Source organism: Prunus mume, linkage group LG3 (genome assembly GCF_029339155.1).
Source record: "Prunus mume cultivar Tortuosa linkage group LG3, ASM2933915v1, whole genome shotgun sequence".
Classification (NCBI taxonomy): Eukaryota; Viridiplantae; Streptophyta; class Magnoliopsida; order Rosales; family Rosaceae; genus Prunus; species Prunus mume.
In genome coordinates this window covers 2374435-2391677 of record NC_142700.1, presented here as the reverse complement: position 1 = coordinate 2391677, position 17243 = coordinate 2374435, and the positions used below count along the sequence as shown (strand labels likewise).

The 17243-nt window shown below is 36.0% G+C and overlaps 2 protein-coding genes across 2 annotated transcripts; both read right to left on the bottom strand.

Annotated features, from left to right (window-relative positions):
• Positions 1–2053, bottom strand: LOC103324927 (uncharacterized). Its single transcript, XM_008227040.3, has 4 exons — positions 1868–2053; positions 1205–1327; positions 723–836; positions 1–406 (listed from the first exon to the last, which is right to left on the bottom strand). The coding sequence occupies exons 1-4, from the start codon at positions 1899–1901 to the stop codon at positions 99–101; spliced, it is 579 nt and encodes a 192-aa protein (XP_008225262.1). The 5' UTR covers positions 1902–2053; the 3' UTR covers positions 1–98.
• A 6518-nt stretch (positions 2054–8571) lies between these two features.
• Positions 8572–10052, bottom strand: LOC103324928 (monothiol glutaredoxin-S17-like). Its single transcript, XM_089049367.1, has 2 exons — positions 9862–10052; positions 8572–9153 (listed from the first exon to the last, which is right to left on the bottom strand). The coding sequence occupies exons 1-2, from the start codon at positions 9940–9942 to the stop codon at positions 8704–8706; spliced, it is 531 nt and encodes a 176-aa protein (XP_088905493.1). The 5' UTR covers positions 9943–10052; the 3' UTR covers positions 8572–8703.
• Positions 10053–17243: the final 7191 nt, after the last annotated feature.

Here is a 17243-nt window from a genome sequence, read left to right as displayed (position 1 = left end):
TACACGATGTAGACATCAAAAGATTAGGATGCATGGTATTTATGGCAAACGACATAAAAAAACACTTCTTTCTCCCTTACTTCAACTCTAGAGTACAATTAAGGGCGAATATCGACCATAAAAGAACGACCATAAGGGTCGAAAGAAAAATCAGGATTCGGCTCAAGTTCCGGGCACTCAAATTCCATGTGTTCACCTCGCTTCCCACATATTAAACAATCCTTGAAGAGTGCACGTCCTAGGGTTATGCCACAATTAGCACAACGTGAGTCTCTAAAGAAGCAGCCACATACAAGACATGTAACCACACAACTCTCACCAACAATTGCATTCTCTGGGACCTCATCAATGTAAGAGCATAGTTCTGTATGGTGGTCACCCACCTTTAAACAATACTTACATTCACCTGTGTGCAATTTGTAAATCCATTGTTAAATACAATGAAAACAATAAAAATAATCTTTTTTTAAAGACAATAAATGAAAGAAGATGATAAAACCCAAAAATCAGTATTACTACCACATTACATAAAATAACAACAAATACATAGATATTATATCATAAGAGAGAAAAAAAATGTAAATATAAAAGGTGCATGCACATCTTTTTTGCCCCTAAAATCCAAAGCTTACCAATAAGATTAGGACTGAAGAGGCTATCGCTTACCAATAATATAGTTAGACTATTGCTTTTGTTCAAAAAAATCAAAATCAAAAGCATACCAATTTCTTCATCCTCGGATTCATCAGTCTCTGATTCATAATTCTCTGATTCATCATTCTCTGATTCTTCAAGCTGTGATTCTTCTTTAGGTTGTGATTCTTCAAGCTTGCTCACTGTTTCCATGCAATTACATTGTGAAAATACAAAAGAAAAAGAAGAAGGTGATAATTAATGCAAAGAAGTTATAAGGAATAACATCTATGATCCCATCAACAAATAACTATATTATTAAATATTGGTTATGCTTGATGCAAACACCAAAATAACTTGGCTAGAGAAATCATCTTTTTAACTTACGAGTTGTTTTCAACATGAAAAATAACAACAACAAATGCATAGTATAGATATTATGTCATAAAATAGAGAACCCTGCATATATATTTTTCTTTCTTGTCTCTAAATTAGAGAGCATCCCAATAGAATTAGGAAGGCGGAGGCTAGACCATCTCTTTTATTCACACACACACACAAAACAACATACCCTTAGGACTGTAAGGGCCCTGGAACAGATAAAAAAAATAATTGCTATGAAGTTCTTTCAGAAGTTCTTCTTTCGTTAGTTTTGTAGTCTCTGGTTCCGTCTTTGGTTCTTCGGCCTTGCTATCTGTTTACATGCAATTACATTGTTAAATACCAAAAAAAAAAAAAAAAAAAAGGCAAGAGAATGGGTTATGATGTCGAAGAAGTTAGAAGGAATAATATATATGATCCCATCAACAAATAAATACTGGCTATCCATCGTGCACATACCAAAATAACTTGGCTGGAAAAATCATCTTTAAAAATTGATTAAATCTTTTGGCATAAGATATATCCTCTAATTACAACAACAAAAATAAAATAAAAACAACACTTTCTTTTTTCCGAACCACACAAAGCCCAAGAAAATTTCATATAATCTTTCTCGGAAACCCTAAAAACAAAAATCAAGAGCATACCGGAACACTGGCACATAAGGGAGGACATATAATAGAACAATGTGACTGAGTGGAGGAAAGACAAAAAATTGAATATTTTCAATGTGAAAATATAATTTTTTATACACAGAAGCTGTGGCATAAAATTAATTTAAAGCTCAAGCAATTCAATTGCAGATAGTCTTGGTCACCCTTTGAATTAAAAGGAAAAGGAAAAGCATACACACCGATTATTGACGTATTGCAGTTGAGAGGGGCCATAGCTGGCGAGAAAAGGTCCTTTCCGCAGACGTTGTCCGTGGCTGTGTAGAGCTTGGTGTTTGGCTTTGCGGTTGAGAGAGAACAAAGGACTGGCGGTCGGGTGCAGGATGAATTGTGGGAGAAAGAAAGAACGGCGTTTCTTGCTTACATGTTATATGGGCGGTTTGGCTTGATTGAATAACCGACCATATTATGACCATTTAATCAATATTATTTTTTCCATTTCTGTCTAAATTAAATAATAAATTATCATTAAAAACTATTAGACCTCAATGCACGCATCTTTAATAAGCAGGGCATTTATTTCTAGTTTTGATTTTCCGATTTCGTTTGGGATTTTGGTTTTCTGAATTAGAGCAGGAATATTTTGGTGATTTTGATTTTTTTGAGTCCCACATAAAGGAAGTTAATTAATATGGGTTTTCCTTTGTTTTACGTTTCCTTTTATTTTCAAGTTTGTGCTAATACTTCCGAAATTTGTGAGTCTTGTTTGTGACTCTTGCATATATACTTCCAATCCAATCCAATCCCTCTGTCTTCCTTCCTCTTTTCCTTTCTTTCCATCTCCTCCTTGGAATTACGCATCCTCACTAAAATATTTTATTACTGTATCTTGATTGCCTATATTTTAAAGTTACCCTTATTTTAACCTCCTTTATTTGTCACTGAATAAATGTAATGAAAAAAATCTAATCTCAAGTCAAGTAAGCATCTATTCCTTGAACTGGCCTCAATGTTCTTCTTCTTCTAACAGACCTCGTAAGCTCTGTGAACTTTGAGATCAGCAGATGGATTATCTAATTGTTAGTATCTCATTTCTAACAGACCTCGTAAGCTCTGGCCTCAATGTTTAATTGATGACAGAAAAAGTTAGAAACCATGAATTACACATTTGAACTCATTTCTAATTGTTAGCATCTCAATTGCTTATCTAATTGATTTATGAATTTAAAATCCATGCACAGGTTTTGCCGAGGGTTGAGGAGAATATACTTCCAACAGCATATTATGGACTCAGTTTAAACATTTTTGTTGAAGTGATCATCTCCAAAACATCGCCATTTGCAGCATGACTTTGGACCTTTTTGCCTAAACACACACTATAGTTTCCATCTGCTCTTTTTAAAAACTGATATTCCAGAGAGAAGAAACTAGAAAATAGTAAGTAATACCTAACCACTAGATGTAAGACTATTTTCTTATCCACTACCTAATTAGATGTTCCATCACATCAGATTTAAGACCATTCATCTTTCAAAAATATGACATTGAGATTATTAGTTTAATAGAATTTGCCTCTGGTATTTTCATCTGTGCGAGTAATTCCTTGGCTCTTTGCTAATGCAGAACCTCATTGCTACTCAACTTGGAGTTCAGAGGATCACAGGCATTACCGTTCCAGATTTGGAGCTTAGGTTCTTTTTTTCTCTAAGAAAAAAGTAGTTAGGTTAGGTATCCATCTGCTTTGTCACCCTTTCATCCAGACACATAATGCTGCCTGATTTTTAATGTGCTGTATTTGCCATCTAAACTGCAACACCAAATGCTTTTGGTTAAAGTTCTGTTCTGACCAGCCTTATGGACTGGTGCAGATTTTTGTAAGGACCAAGCCAACATCTACAGGCCTTGAAAGGTAGTTCTTTATAGTTTCCAAATCTTATGATTGCATCTGATTTCTCTTCATACTATTAAAGCGTTTCTGTGTAAGTGGATTGTACTTGTAGCATAAATTCAATTAGATAGGTATTTACCTAATCAGCAACTAGCTTTTAAGGTTTCTCTGGTTGTTTATAACACCAGTTTTGTGGTGTTACGTACATTACCACCAAACTTCGTCGTGTTCCCTGCAAATGAGGTTATAAAGAGGAGATCTTTAATGGCAAAACAGAGAGTCGAGCAAATTGCTGATGGGTCCAGAAAAACTGCAGACTAGAATAGGGAACGACCCTTATCCAAATTTTTTAGTATAGCCGAGCGACGATACTCTTTAAATATGGGTATTCCAATATTTAATGGTATAGCCGAGCGGCTATATACCCTAAATATATTGCAACAATATATAGCTGCGCGGCTATACAATTTAAATATATTTCCATATAGTATCGCCGCGCGGCTATACTCGCATAGAAGAGGAATCCATGCTTCAAAAACTTGACCCTGGACACAATTATGCCAAGCTCATGGAGGAGTACTCAAAAAAAGACGGCAAACTTCCAACTCATATAGAGGTGACAGCAGAAAGCAACAAAGAATCCAGGACAGTAACTTATGTTGTGGAACCAGGTGATATGGAGAATGATATTGCAATGGTGCGACATGCTTACCACTTCTATAAAATATTCTGGGGCTTATTGTGAGATCCCATTTTTAGCTTCCACCAACTCTTTGAGAGCCGTGCATTTTTCCATAACAGAAAGGCAGAAGCAGCTTTTAGATTGATTGCAATTGAGCTCAACTTTGTATATGAAGTTCTTTATAGTTTCCAAATCTTATGATTGCATCTGATTTCTCTTCACACTATAAAAGCGTTTCTGTGTAAGTGGATTGTACTTGTAATTAATAGCATAAATTCAATTAGATAGGTATTTACCTAATCAGCAACTAGCTTATTTGTCTGTAAGTGGCTGGCTATACTCGGTTTTTAAAATGTTTTTAAAAAAGAAACTGTATAGCCGTTCGGCTATACGCGGCTTTAAATTTTTTTGAAAATAGGCTAGAAAAAGTATAGCCGATCGGCTATACTCGCTTCTGAACAAATTCTTTTAAAGAAATAGTATGGCCTGTTTTTTCCAATATTTTTCAAAAGAAATAGTATAGCCGAACGGCTATACGCTAATTTCCCAACTGAGCTATGAAAGCCTTGTTGATAAGTTCATGGAACTCTGAATATTTAATCATATGTAAAACGTAGCCGGAGGTGGCAGAGGCGCAGAGCCCATTCATATCCTATCCTCCCCGCTAGATTGAATTGATGACTGAAACTGAAAATCTAAAACCCACTAACGGAATTTTTTGTATTATTCAATTCCAAATTTGATGGCAAAACAGAGGGTCGAGCAAATAGCTTATGGGTCCGGAAAAACTGAAGACTAGAATAGGGAACGACCCTTATCCAAACTTTTTCATATAGCCGGGCGACGATACTCTGTAAATATATTCCAATATTTAATAGTATAGGCGCGCGACGATGCACTTTAAATATATTGCAATAAAGTATAGCCGCGCGGCTATACAATATATTTAAATATAATAGTACAGCCGCGCGGTAACCGTATAGAGGAGGAAACTTCCAACTCATATAGAGGTGACAGCAGAACGCAACAAAGAATCCAGGACAGTAACTTATGTTGTGGAACCAGGTGATATGGAGAATGATACTGCAATGGTGCGACATGGTTACCACTTCTATAAAATCTTCAGGGGCTTATTGTGAGATCCCATTTTTAGCTTCCACCAACGGTTTGAGAGCCGTGCATTTTTCCATAACAGAAAGGCAGAAGCAGCTTTTAGATCGATTGCAATTGAGCTCAACTTTGTATATGAAGCCCTCTTCACCAAGGCTGCTGTGGTGCATTTTCCGGGCTATATCCTTCACTGCGGTTTCCATAGCCCTTGATTTCTTCTATAAACTAGAGAAACATGATTACCATAAGTTTGACGGGCCGGAAAACTTTACCCTGCTTTTTGGTGCTATAGGCCTCGATTCAATAGCTCTTTTCATGCTTATATCCTCTGATTGGACTGTCGCAGCTCCGACGAAATCTTGGCAAAAATCTTTTGTCGATACAATTCTAAAAAAGTACCTCAGTTTCAAGAGACCAAGTTGGTCTAAAAATACAAGTTGTTTGGACTGGATTAGACAAATCCTGTTTCGAATGTGGTATGAAACTTGATAGACTATTCCCTCAAGGAACGCGAAAAAATGTTTCCTAATATTTTTGACTACCCTGGCATTGCCTACATTAAGATCATCGATCTCTCAGGCCTCAAGGATCTTTGAGATAAAATGAAATATAGGTCCGGCACGCCACTCACTAATTCAAATATCACACCAAAGAGTGAAATACAGTGTCAAGGAATAGCAGAAGCATATTTAAGCGTAAGAAAACTAAAACATTGAAAATGATCAATCTCTCCCTGATGTCCACCAGCACTGTTAAATCAGCCAAAAATATGAAGAAAAACATGGAGTTCGTGAGAAAACAATTCACAATTCATTGTCACATAATGAAAGTTTAAAAGAAACTAGTTAGCATGTTGTTGTCTTTGTAAACATACACAACATAAACTTTCTCCAACCCAATAAGGTATCCCAAGGTTGCCAAAATTTGAAATCTTGAAGGTCGAACATACTCCAGATTCTTCACTTAGTTTCAAAATCCTCTATCCAACTTCAAATTACATGCATTGAAATGAGTAATTGAGTATTATAGACAAAGTACAAAACAAAGTCACTCGAAGTGAAGAAAAACATAATCCAGTAAAAATGGTACCCATGTCACAAAGCTTTACGTGATTCTCCAAAGGTGATCAGCGAAGATAATAGACCAGCATATGGAAGCCTCTCTGGTGAACAGACAGCATTCGTCTGCTGTTGCAACCAATCATGTGGCATATGTTTTAACAGGGTTACTTTTTCTATGATCTGCGGTCCACAGACCTCCAAAATCTCCGGGAAACTTTTTAAATTCTGATGTTAGACTCGATGAAATGTAATATAACAAAGTGTCAAAAAGTTTTTTTTTTTTTTAAAACAAACAAACCTTTGACTACTTCTTTTATGTCTCCTGAAGCCAAATTTAGAATCCATCTCTAATAAGCACTAAAAGTTCATTCCTAATAACATGATGATGAATGAAAAAATAAGTGAAACACATTTCACTCAAATGGAATACCACTTAAAATTTAAAGACAAGTGACCACGGATTATTGGTTAGGAAACAATAGCACTTGAAGGGTTTGTTTTAGCTTGGGTATATAATGAAGAGACTATCGTCAATGGATTTTATCAGACGCCAAGGAAACATTGGTGATTGTAAATCAAATTCTTCAGACCTTGTATTACTTCTCAAATCTAGACTCAGCATGATCCAAGACCAAAATTGATTACTCTTATTAGTATCGCCCACTGGATAGAGGGTTTCTAAAACCAGCCTCCCCATATCAGCTTTCCTGATGGCATGATTCTTAGTAGATAGAGACCCTTACACGTAAACTGGAAAGTTACAAAACTATGCAAAATAGCCCCAGCAGTTTCTCTTTCTTCTTTATCATTGTTATCAAATTTTGGCAATACTTGAGCTAGGCGTACAGTATCATCACAAGATTACATGAAGTAAGAAAACCTACAACAATTTTGGAAAAGGCAAAAAGAGGAGAGAATGAGAATGAGAACGTTGCTTACTAGGTACACTAAGTATCTAAGTGAAAGAGGAAGAGAGAAGAACCTTGTAGCACAAAGTTGACTGTTTCACAGCATGAGCATTGAACATCCCTGTGGCTCCTGGTGGAGATTTAAGCAGGCGGCGGCAAGAACCACAAACCATTTGAGCTAATTCTGCATCAAAAAACCTGAGATGAAAGGCTCTATGGCACACTCTTCTGAGGAATCTAAAGATCAACATAATACATTTAGTAATTCAGCGGTCCCAAAAATCATTATAGCTGCTGGCCAGATGTAGGCACTACTGTATAATTTTTAGTACAAGGGGTCGAATTTCTATATTAAGTGGGTATAGTCCAAATTTTTTAAAAGAAATAGTACAGCCGCGCTGCTGTACTCGGTTATTTCAATTTTTTTTTTTTTCAAAAATACTATAGCCGATCGGCTATGCTCGGTTTTCTCCAAACTTTATTAAAAGAAATAGTAAAGCCGCGCGGCCAGACTCGGTTTTTCCAATTTTTTTTAAGAAATAGTGTCGCCAAACGGCTAGACTCGGTTTTTTATTCCCCCGCCCCCAAAATTTTACACATCAATCAAGCCAGGCGTGACAATAGCCTCTCCAACTTGGATTTTCCATGATTTTCTTCTTCTTTAACAATGGAGACAATCTTCCCCTCCTTCACCTCAACTGCTCATTTACGCATTTCATAAATGAAACAAAATCAACCATTTGGTGCCAAAACAATAATACAGAGCTGTAATGCAGTTTTTCTGATATTGCTGTAAAATAGAAAGTGAATTAAAGTCCATTATGACACTCATATTGCAATGCAGAGCCAAAGCAGAGGAAGTCAAATACTCAGTAGAATTCATAAACAAACCAGCAAACCTACAACTTCTTTCTTGACGGGTTCTTCACCATCATCTACACAGAAATATGCTCATGCGTATACAAAATGCATTGGTATATACGCAGAAATTTGTTCATGCGAATTGGAATGTTTTTTGTTTGGTACAACTTTCAACATCATTAAAAACTTGTAGTAATAGTTCAGAGAGCGAAGTGACATTTAGATAATTGTTCAGGTTCACAATTTAGTGTATATTATATATTCATTTCACGTCGAGAAAGTAATCCCATTAAAAATTCTTGATGGAATATTATATTATTGAAACAGATTCATTATCCATTGATCAACTGGTTAATATCTCAAAGCCACTTGCCCTGTTGTCCACTAACAGAGTGTACTATTCAAAAAAGAAAGTACCCCACAAAAGAAACAGAAATTAGCCAGGCAAATAAACACTTTAAGAATCAAAACATTACATTGCAAATGCCTCAATATCTTTTCTTCAATGAAAAATCACATTTTGCAAATGTTCAGTGCTTTCTCTTGTGCAACTTTTCTATTGTGTAATCTATCCAAACACATTTGGATCAGATGGGCAACCTTTCATTAGAGTTCCTATGTGACGAAAACCACGAGCCCTCCCTTCAAAGTAGATATGTGGTAATAGTGGCCAGTTAGAATACTTTTGTATCCCCTCCATAACTTCATTGTCCGTGAGAAGATCAAAACTTCCAAATTCGACCTCATGTCTCTTCAACATTTTAACAGCTATTTTGCTAAATTCACATTTGGGATCCTCAGGGGTTCCTTTCATGAAAAGCATGACTCGATTGGAGTCAATCAGCTGTTGCAGCCGCCTTTTCAAGGCATCATCAAGGCCATCTTGCGCTTCAATTTGCTCTTGGGAAGATTCATTCTCTTTTGTCAACTCTGGAGCAGGTTCTTCAGGCTCAACTGCAACTTTATTAGCCAAACTAGATGGATCTGCACCTTCTAATGTATCAGCCACCTTTCCATCCTGCCAAGAGACAGCACAAACAACAAATATGACCAAGAGAAGAACAAAGTTAAGCGTTCTATTACATGTGACATCTAAACACCTCAAGTTGCAGTACAATAAAGAAAACCACCATCTAAAATTCTCTCAGATTTAGTAAATCACTTTTTGAGTGGATAGTAGTTCGAATTGATAAAGGTTTCTTTTAATATCTGATAGTCTTTTTTTTTGTTTGTGTTGTTGTTTTTGTTTTTGGATTGGCTGGAGAGAGAAGAAAAGAGAATCTTGTTTTTTGTTTTTGTTTTTTTTATGTTTGTATTGTTGGGGTAAAGTTCATGGGCTTTTGTTTTTTGATCTGAAATTCACTGGGTATCTAGGTATTAAACAAACAAAAGATACCTAGTCAAACAAACAAAATGATTGCATCAACTCATCGTCCTCAGATCCTAGTCAACAGACAAACAAAATGATACCATTGAACTTCTACCACCCACTCTAACAATTTAAGTTTGGCATCACAACCTGAGCCTGTCAATAGTTAAATCTCATTAAAAACAACATTCATACTGCCACTATTATCATGTACTTATCAATAATAATAAACCCCAAAACTCAATTTCATACTAAGACCCCATATTCACATAACCTGATTATTTAAATAAAACACCAACACACAAACACAAAACACCAGAAAATAAACCCAGTTAGAGATGAGAAGTGGACAAATACCTCGTCCATGTGCTTCGAAGCCTCACAACTCGAGGGCCAGACCACCTTCTTGGATTGCGAAACCTTCATTGATCCACCCATAGATAACGGACTCTTTCAAATTCTAAACCCTAAACGTGCAAAAACAAAGAGAGAGAGATGGAGACCGAAAAAAAGAAAAGACAAGACTATTATAAAAAGGCAGAGGCATAATTTTGAGAAACCTTTTCCTTTTTCCCAAAGAATTTAGGGAAACCTTCAAAATAGCAAGAAATATCCTTTATTAATTAAACTTCTAAAACAAGATAACTTGAATAATATGAAATTAAATAACAAAAAAGTTAAAATATATCGTAGTGGGTACTTTTTTATTTTATAAAACTTTCATTCCTTACTTCTTATTTTTATATTTTATATTCCTTCCAAAAACAGACTTTACATTTCAAATTAAAAATATATATCCTTTCCAAAAATAAAATATATTCACGATAGTGAATATTGATTTATGAATTAAAGATCGACCAGAAAACAAAAAGATTTGTGAATTAAAGTTGCGCATATTTTCGTCCCAAAAAAAATAGTAGGGCATATGGCTATTTTAGTCTTTTGGGCCTAATAGTGTCAAAATCAATCGGGAGCTCCGAAGTCAGTCAGCTTGAGAAAATGTGGTGGACATTAGAGAAGACTCTTTGGTAGTGGAGACTCCATTTCTACCAAAATCGAGGAACAACTGCTGCTGCGGCGTCTAGCTCTGAAAGAGATATGCTACTTTACTTTCATCTGGAATCTCATAACGAAAAAGAGAAGGGGTTTCCACTTGAGCCATAGAATAAAAACATGGCAATAACTAAGTAAGAGCGATTAATCGTCATACCGAGGATACCATAGATCGCAGGCCTCCCAAGGAGCTGATGACAATGGAGCGACTATAGGGTTTGGGAGCTTTGGATCTTTCTAATTGTGGGTTTGCGTTACATTCAAAAAGAGAGGAGTTTTTCACAGAGAGGGAAAGAGGGAAAGAACTTCAACTGAAGTTGGGTTTCCAACGGGTCAGATTTCAACCCGGTTCTACATGCACCCTCTTTTAAACTCATCCTTGGATGAAATCCAACGGCCCTTACATACCGCTCACAAACACCCCTTATAACTTTCCACTCACTATAGAAGCTCCCCTGATAAAGTGTCAAATGGAATTAGGGCTCCTACAACAGTGGGCCTAATTTCATGAATTGTGTCTTCCAGGCTTACAAATTTTGGGGATTGAGAATTAGAGAGAGAGGTAAGAGATAGACATTGTCATCAAAAAATAATAATTTGTTTCCTAGCCAAATGAACCATTCATTGCGTGCATTCATTTGTATCTTTATGTGTGGTCTCCCAATCTAACAATACGACAATATAATTTATTTGTTTTTTTTTTCGTTTTAAAATAAAAAACAAATGTTGGATTTGATAAACTCTAATCAATATTTGATTTGAGTAATTAATGAATTAAGGAATTGGGATCATCGGATTTAGAGATATCCCTAATTAATAAGGAGCAAAACATTTTTCTATTATAGTAGGATATGACATTTGTTGTTTACCTTTTCCTTCAACAAAGAGTTGAGTGAGGGAACTTTCACAATTTATCATTGATGTATTGGTCCAAAATGTCGTCGTTTCAATCTCATTGACGTATGATAGCTATTAGCTAACGAGAATGAATGAATTCAGCAAATCCTTTATGCAAGCCATAAGTCATAGTAATTGGCTTTGGCTATATATCGTATGATAACAACTAGGTCACCAATTATGACATGATTAAACTGCATAACAAAAAAAGCATTCCTGGAAACCTCGATTGAAGAAATTGAAACGTTAAGGGTCCGTTTGGTATTTAACTTAAATCCAACTTTTTAAACTCAAAAACAGAATTTGAGTTCAAAACAAAGAAAACCTGTTTGGTAGCCTTATTTTTAAAAACTCAAACTTAAGAACAACTAAAAAACACTCAAATTATTAAGAATTCCTTGTTTTTAAGAAAAATCAAAATTTTTGAGTTCCCTATTTGAAGAGGATACCAAACGCCCCTATTTCTTGGCATTTTTTAAGCTAATGCTTGGCACTGTGTAGTCATATGGTTGTGGCATGCTGGAGAAGTTGCTCTGCTCCATAATTTTTTAAGCTCTGTACTTCCATAGGTTGTCGAAACATCACTTGGCCCTCATATGATATCATATGCATGCATGACACTGCCATCACTTGGCTCCGCCTTCCTTTTCTATGTGTACGATATTATTATTATTTGACTCGTCTTCTATTACAACTATTAATATCTTTGAACGTATTTCAACTCGATCTTTATTCTTCATAGGATGATATGGGGAAGGTAGCCAGACTAGCCTCTTCGACATTTAACTTATTGTAAAGTGTTATAAATTACGGATGTGAAAACTCATTATAACATTTATTACTAAACTTTTCCATTTTACCTTTGTTATTTTACCAAGTCATCATTCAATTCAAACCGTGGTCATTCATGCCCAGTTGTTTAGTGAGTCTTTAAATTAAAATAAACTATACTACCCCCATAACAGATAAACAAAATCATAAGATAAAAACTAGTTCAAGCATAAGAAATATAATAGACCATGTGATGCAAATTGCAATTCATTTGTGACAAAAACAATGCACGATGTAGACATCAAAAGATTAGGATGCATGTTCTTTATGGCAAACGACATAAAAAAGCACTTCTTTCTCCCTTGCTTCAACTCTAAGGGCGAATATCGACCATAAAAGAATGACTATAAGGGTCAAAAGTAACATTAGGATTCAGCTCAAATTTCGGGCACTCAAATTCCATGTGTTCACCTTTCTTCCCACATATTAAACAACCCTTGAAGAGTGCACGTCCTAGGGTTAAGCCACAATTAGCACAATGTGAGTCTCTAAAGTAGCAGCCACATATAAGACATGTAACCACACAACTCTCACCAACAATTGCGTTCTCTGGGACCTCATCAATGTAAGAGCATAGTTCTGTATGGTGGTCGCCCACCTTTAAACAATACTTACATTCACCTGTGTGCAATTTGTAGATCCATTGTTAAATACAATGAAAACAATAAAAATAATCTTTTTTTAAGATAATAAATGAATGAAGATGATAAAACCCAAATATCAGTATTAAAACAATAAAAATAATCTTTTTTTAAGATAATAAATGAATGAAGATGATAAAACCCAAATATCAGTATTACGACCACATTGCATAAAATAACAACAAATACATAGATATTATGTCATAAGAGAGAGAAAAAAATGTAAATATAAAAGGTGCATATATGCACATCTTTTTTGTCCCTAAAATCCAAAGCTTACCAATAATAGGACTGAAGAGGCTATCGCTTACCAATAATATAGTTAGACTATTGCTTTTGTTCAAAAAAATCAAAATCAAAAGCATACCAATTTCAAAAGAAATAGTATAGCCGAACTGCTATACGCTAATTTCCCAACTGAGCTATGAAAGCTTTGTTGATAAGTTCATGGAACTCTGAATATTTAATCATATGTAAAACGTAGCCGGAGGTGGCAGAGGCGCAGAGCCCATTCATATCCTATCCTCCCCGTTGGATTGAATTGATGACTGAAACTGAAAATCTAAAACCCACTAACGGAATTTTTTGCATTATTCAATTCCAAATTTGATGGCAAAACAGAGGGTCGAGCGAATAGCTTATGGGTCAGAAAAACTGAAGACTAGAATAGGGAACGACCCTTATCCAAACTTTTTCGTATAGCGGGCGATACTCTGTAAATATATTCAATACGTATAGTATAGCCGCGCGGCGATACACTTCAAATATATTGCAATAACGTATGGCAGCGGCTATACAAAATATATTTAAATATAATAGTACAGCCGCGCGGCTATACGAATGGAGGAGGAAACTTCCAACTCATATAGAGGTGACAGCAGAACGCAACAAAGAATCCAGGACAGTAACTTATGTTGTGGAACCAGGTGATATGGAGAATGATATTGCAATGGTGCGACATGCTTACCACTTCTATAAAATCTTCAGGGGCTTATTGTGAGATCCCATTTTTAGCTTCCACCAACGGTTTGAGAGCCGTGCATTTTTCCATAACAGAAAGGCAGAAGCAGCTTTTAGACCGATTGCAATTGAGCTCAACTTTGTATATGAAGCCCTCTTCACCAAGGCTGCTGTGGTGCATTTTCCGGGCTATATCCTTCACTGCGGTTTCCATAGCCCTTGATTTCTTCTATAAACTAGAGAAACATGATTACCATAAGTTTGACGGGCCGGAAAACTTTACCCTGCTTTTTGGTGCTTTAGGCCTCGATTCAATAGCTCTTTTCATGCTTATATCCTCTGATTGGACTGTCGCAGCTCTGACGAAATCTTGGCAAAAATCTTTTGTCGATACTATTCTAAAAAAGTACCTCAGTTTCAAGAGACCAAGTTGGTCTAAAAATACAAGTTGTTTGGACTGGATTAGACAAATCCTGTTTCGAATGTGGTATGAAACTTGATAGACTATTCCCTCAAGGAACGCGAAAAAATGTTTCCTAATATTTTTGACTACCCTGGCATTGCCTACATTAAAATCATCGATCTCTCGGGCCTCAAGGATCTTCGAGATAAAATGAAATATAGGTCCAGCACGCCACTCACTAATTCAAATATCACACCAAAGAGTGAAATACAGTGTCAAGGAATAGCAGAAGCATATTTAAGCGTAAGAAAACTAAAACATTGAAAATGATCAATCTCTCCCTGATGTCCACCAGCACTGTTAAATCAGCCAAAAATATGAAGAAAAACATGGAGTTCGTGAGAAAACAATTCACAATTCATTGTCACATAATGAAAGTTTAAAAGAAACTAGTTAGCATGTTGTTGTCTTTGTAAACATACACAACATAAACTTTCTCCAACCCAATAAGGTATCCCAAGGATGCCAAAATTTGAAAACTTGAAGGTCGAAGATACTCCAGATTCTTCACTTAGTTTCAAAATCCTCTATCCAACTCCAAATTACATGCATTGAAATGAGTAATTGAGTATTATAGACAAAGTACAAAACAAAGTCACTCGAAGTGAAGAAAAACATAATCCAGTGAAAATGGTACCCATGTCACAAAGCTTTACGTGATTCTGCCAAGGTGATCAGCGAAGATAATGGACCAGCATATGGAAGCCTCTCTGGTGAACGGACAGCATTCGTCTGCTGTTGCAACCAATCATGTGGCATATGTTTTAACAGCGTTACTTTTTCTATGATCTGCGGTCCACAGACCTCCAAAATCTCCGGGAACCTTTTTAAATTCTGATGTTAGACTCGATGAAATGTAATATAAACAAAGTGTCAAAAAAGTTTTTTTAAAAAAAAACAAACAAACCTTTGACTACTTCTTTTATGTCTCCTGAAGCCAAATTTAGAATCCATCTCTAATAAGCACTAAAAGTTCATTCCTAATAACATGATTATGAATGAAAAAATAAGTGAAACACATTTCACTCAAATGGAATACCACTTAAAATTTAAAGACAAGTGACCACGGATTATTGGTTAGGAAACAATAGCACTTGAAGGGTTTGTTTTGGCTTGGGTATATAATGAAGAGACTATCGTCAATGGATTTTATCAGACGCCAAGGAAACATTAGTGATTGTAAATCAAATTCTTCAGACCTTGTATTACTTCTCAAATCTAGACTCAGCATGATCCAAGACCAAAATTGATTACTCTTATTAGTATCGCCCACTGGATAGAGGGTTTCTAAAACCAGCCTCCCCATATCAGCTTTCCTGATGGCATGATTCTTATAGATAGAGACCCACACACTTAAACTGGAAAGTTACAAAACTATGCAAAATAGCCCCAGCATCATAATCACATATCACAACTTACAAGTCAATCCATACCTCTGAATCAACAAAATATAGGCAATCCTCATCGGCAATATAAAATGCCAAATTGGCGGAGAATGATATTGCAATGGTGCGACATGCTTACCACTTCTATAAAATCTTCAGTGGCTTATTGTGAGATCCCATTTTTAGCTTCCACCAACGCTCTGATAGCCGTGCATTTTTCCATAACAGAAAGGCAGAAGCAGCTTTTAGATTGATTGCAATTGAGCTCAACTTTGTATATGAAGCTCTCTTCACCAAGGCTGTTGTGGTGCATTCTACGCGAGGATGCATTTTCCGGGCTATATCCTTCACTGCGGTTTCCATAGCCCTTGGTTTCATCTATAAACTAGAGAAACATGATTACCATAAGTTCGATGTTCGAATTACCTATACCCTGCTTTTTGGTACTTTAGGCCTGGATTCAATAGCTCTTTTCATGCTTATATTCTCTGATTGGACTGTCGCAGCTCCGCAAAATCTTCGCAAAAATATTTTGTCGCTACTATTCTAAAAAAGGTACCTCAGTTTCATGCTTATAGTCTCATCATCAGGCAGTTTTTTCAGAGCATCTCATCCCTGTCCTTGGTAATTCCTTGATAACAAAGGAAACAAAGTTTTCGCCAATAACTTCTTACAAAATTTCTGATTTCATGTAATTCAGAGATTATCCCCAAAATTTGTCCTGAACACTAGCCTATTGGCAGTGAGACTCACAAGTGTATTCCCATAACAGACACAATTAATGGTTTCAATGTGTCCACAGCACATTCTTTACTTACTCCAATTTCTGTCACAAACTGACAAGAGGAACACCTGACGGATGAAGCTCCATATGGATACATCAGCAACACTGCACAACTACCACATTTAACTTGTCCAACCTGATCAGCTGATTGCATAACTATTTCACACTATTGCATAAACGATGACTCGATTTTAAGTCCATTGGCACTTCTGGTTTAGTGCTGAACTATTGCACACTGCATATGGACCTTCGAAATTGCATTACACATTTTTCAAGAAAAAGAATTGATTGAAAGACCCTAATCAACTCAAAAGATCAGGGGTACATATTCTATATTTCATGTTAGTTTAGATCACGCATTATTTTGGGGTCATGCACTGCTTCTTTGAATGAAGTTCAATGCAACTGCAGTCTCTCTTTCTCCTTTTACGTTGTTATCGAATTTTGGCAATACTTGAGCTAGGCGTACAGTATCATCACAAGATTACATGAAGTAAGAAAACCTACAACAATTTTGGAAAAGGCAAAAAGAGGAGAGAATGAGACTGACAACTTTGCTTACTAGGTACACTAAGTATCTAAGTGAAAGAGGAAGAGAGAACCTTGTAGCACAAAGTTGACTGTTTCACAGCATGAGCATTGAACATGCCTGGCTCCTCGTGGATATTTAAGTAGGGCGGCGGCAAGAACCACAAACCATTTGAACTAATTCTGTATCACAATTA

Bases quoted from the DNA above. Each gene is read 5' to 3' on its own strand.
- LOC103324928 (XM_089049367.1), bottom strand. From the start codon at position 9,942: ATGGGTGGATCAATGAAGGTTTCGCAATCCAAGAAGGTGGTCTGGCCC. The intron at 9,154-9,861 runs GTATTTGTCCAC...GTCTCTTGGCAG, and splicing joins CTTCGAAGCACATGGACGAG to GATGGAAAGGTGGCTGATAC.
- LOC103324927 (XM_008227040.3), bottom strand. From the start codon at position 1,901: ATGGCCCCTCTCAACTGCAATACGTCAATAATCG. The intron at 1,328-1,867 runs GTGTGTATGCTT...GCATGTAAACAG, and splicing joins CTGCAATACGTCAATAATCG to ATAGCAAGGCCGAAGAACCA. The intron at 837-1,204 runs GTATGTTGTTTT...GCATGGAAACAG, and splicing joins GGGCCCTTACAGTCCTAAGG to TGAGCAAGCTTGAAGAATCA.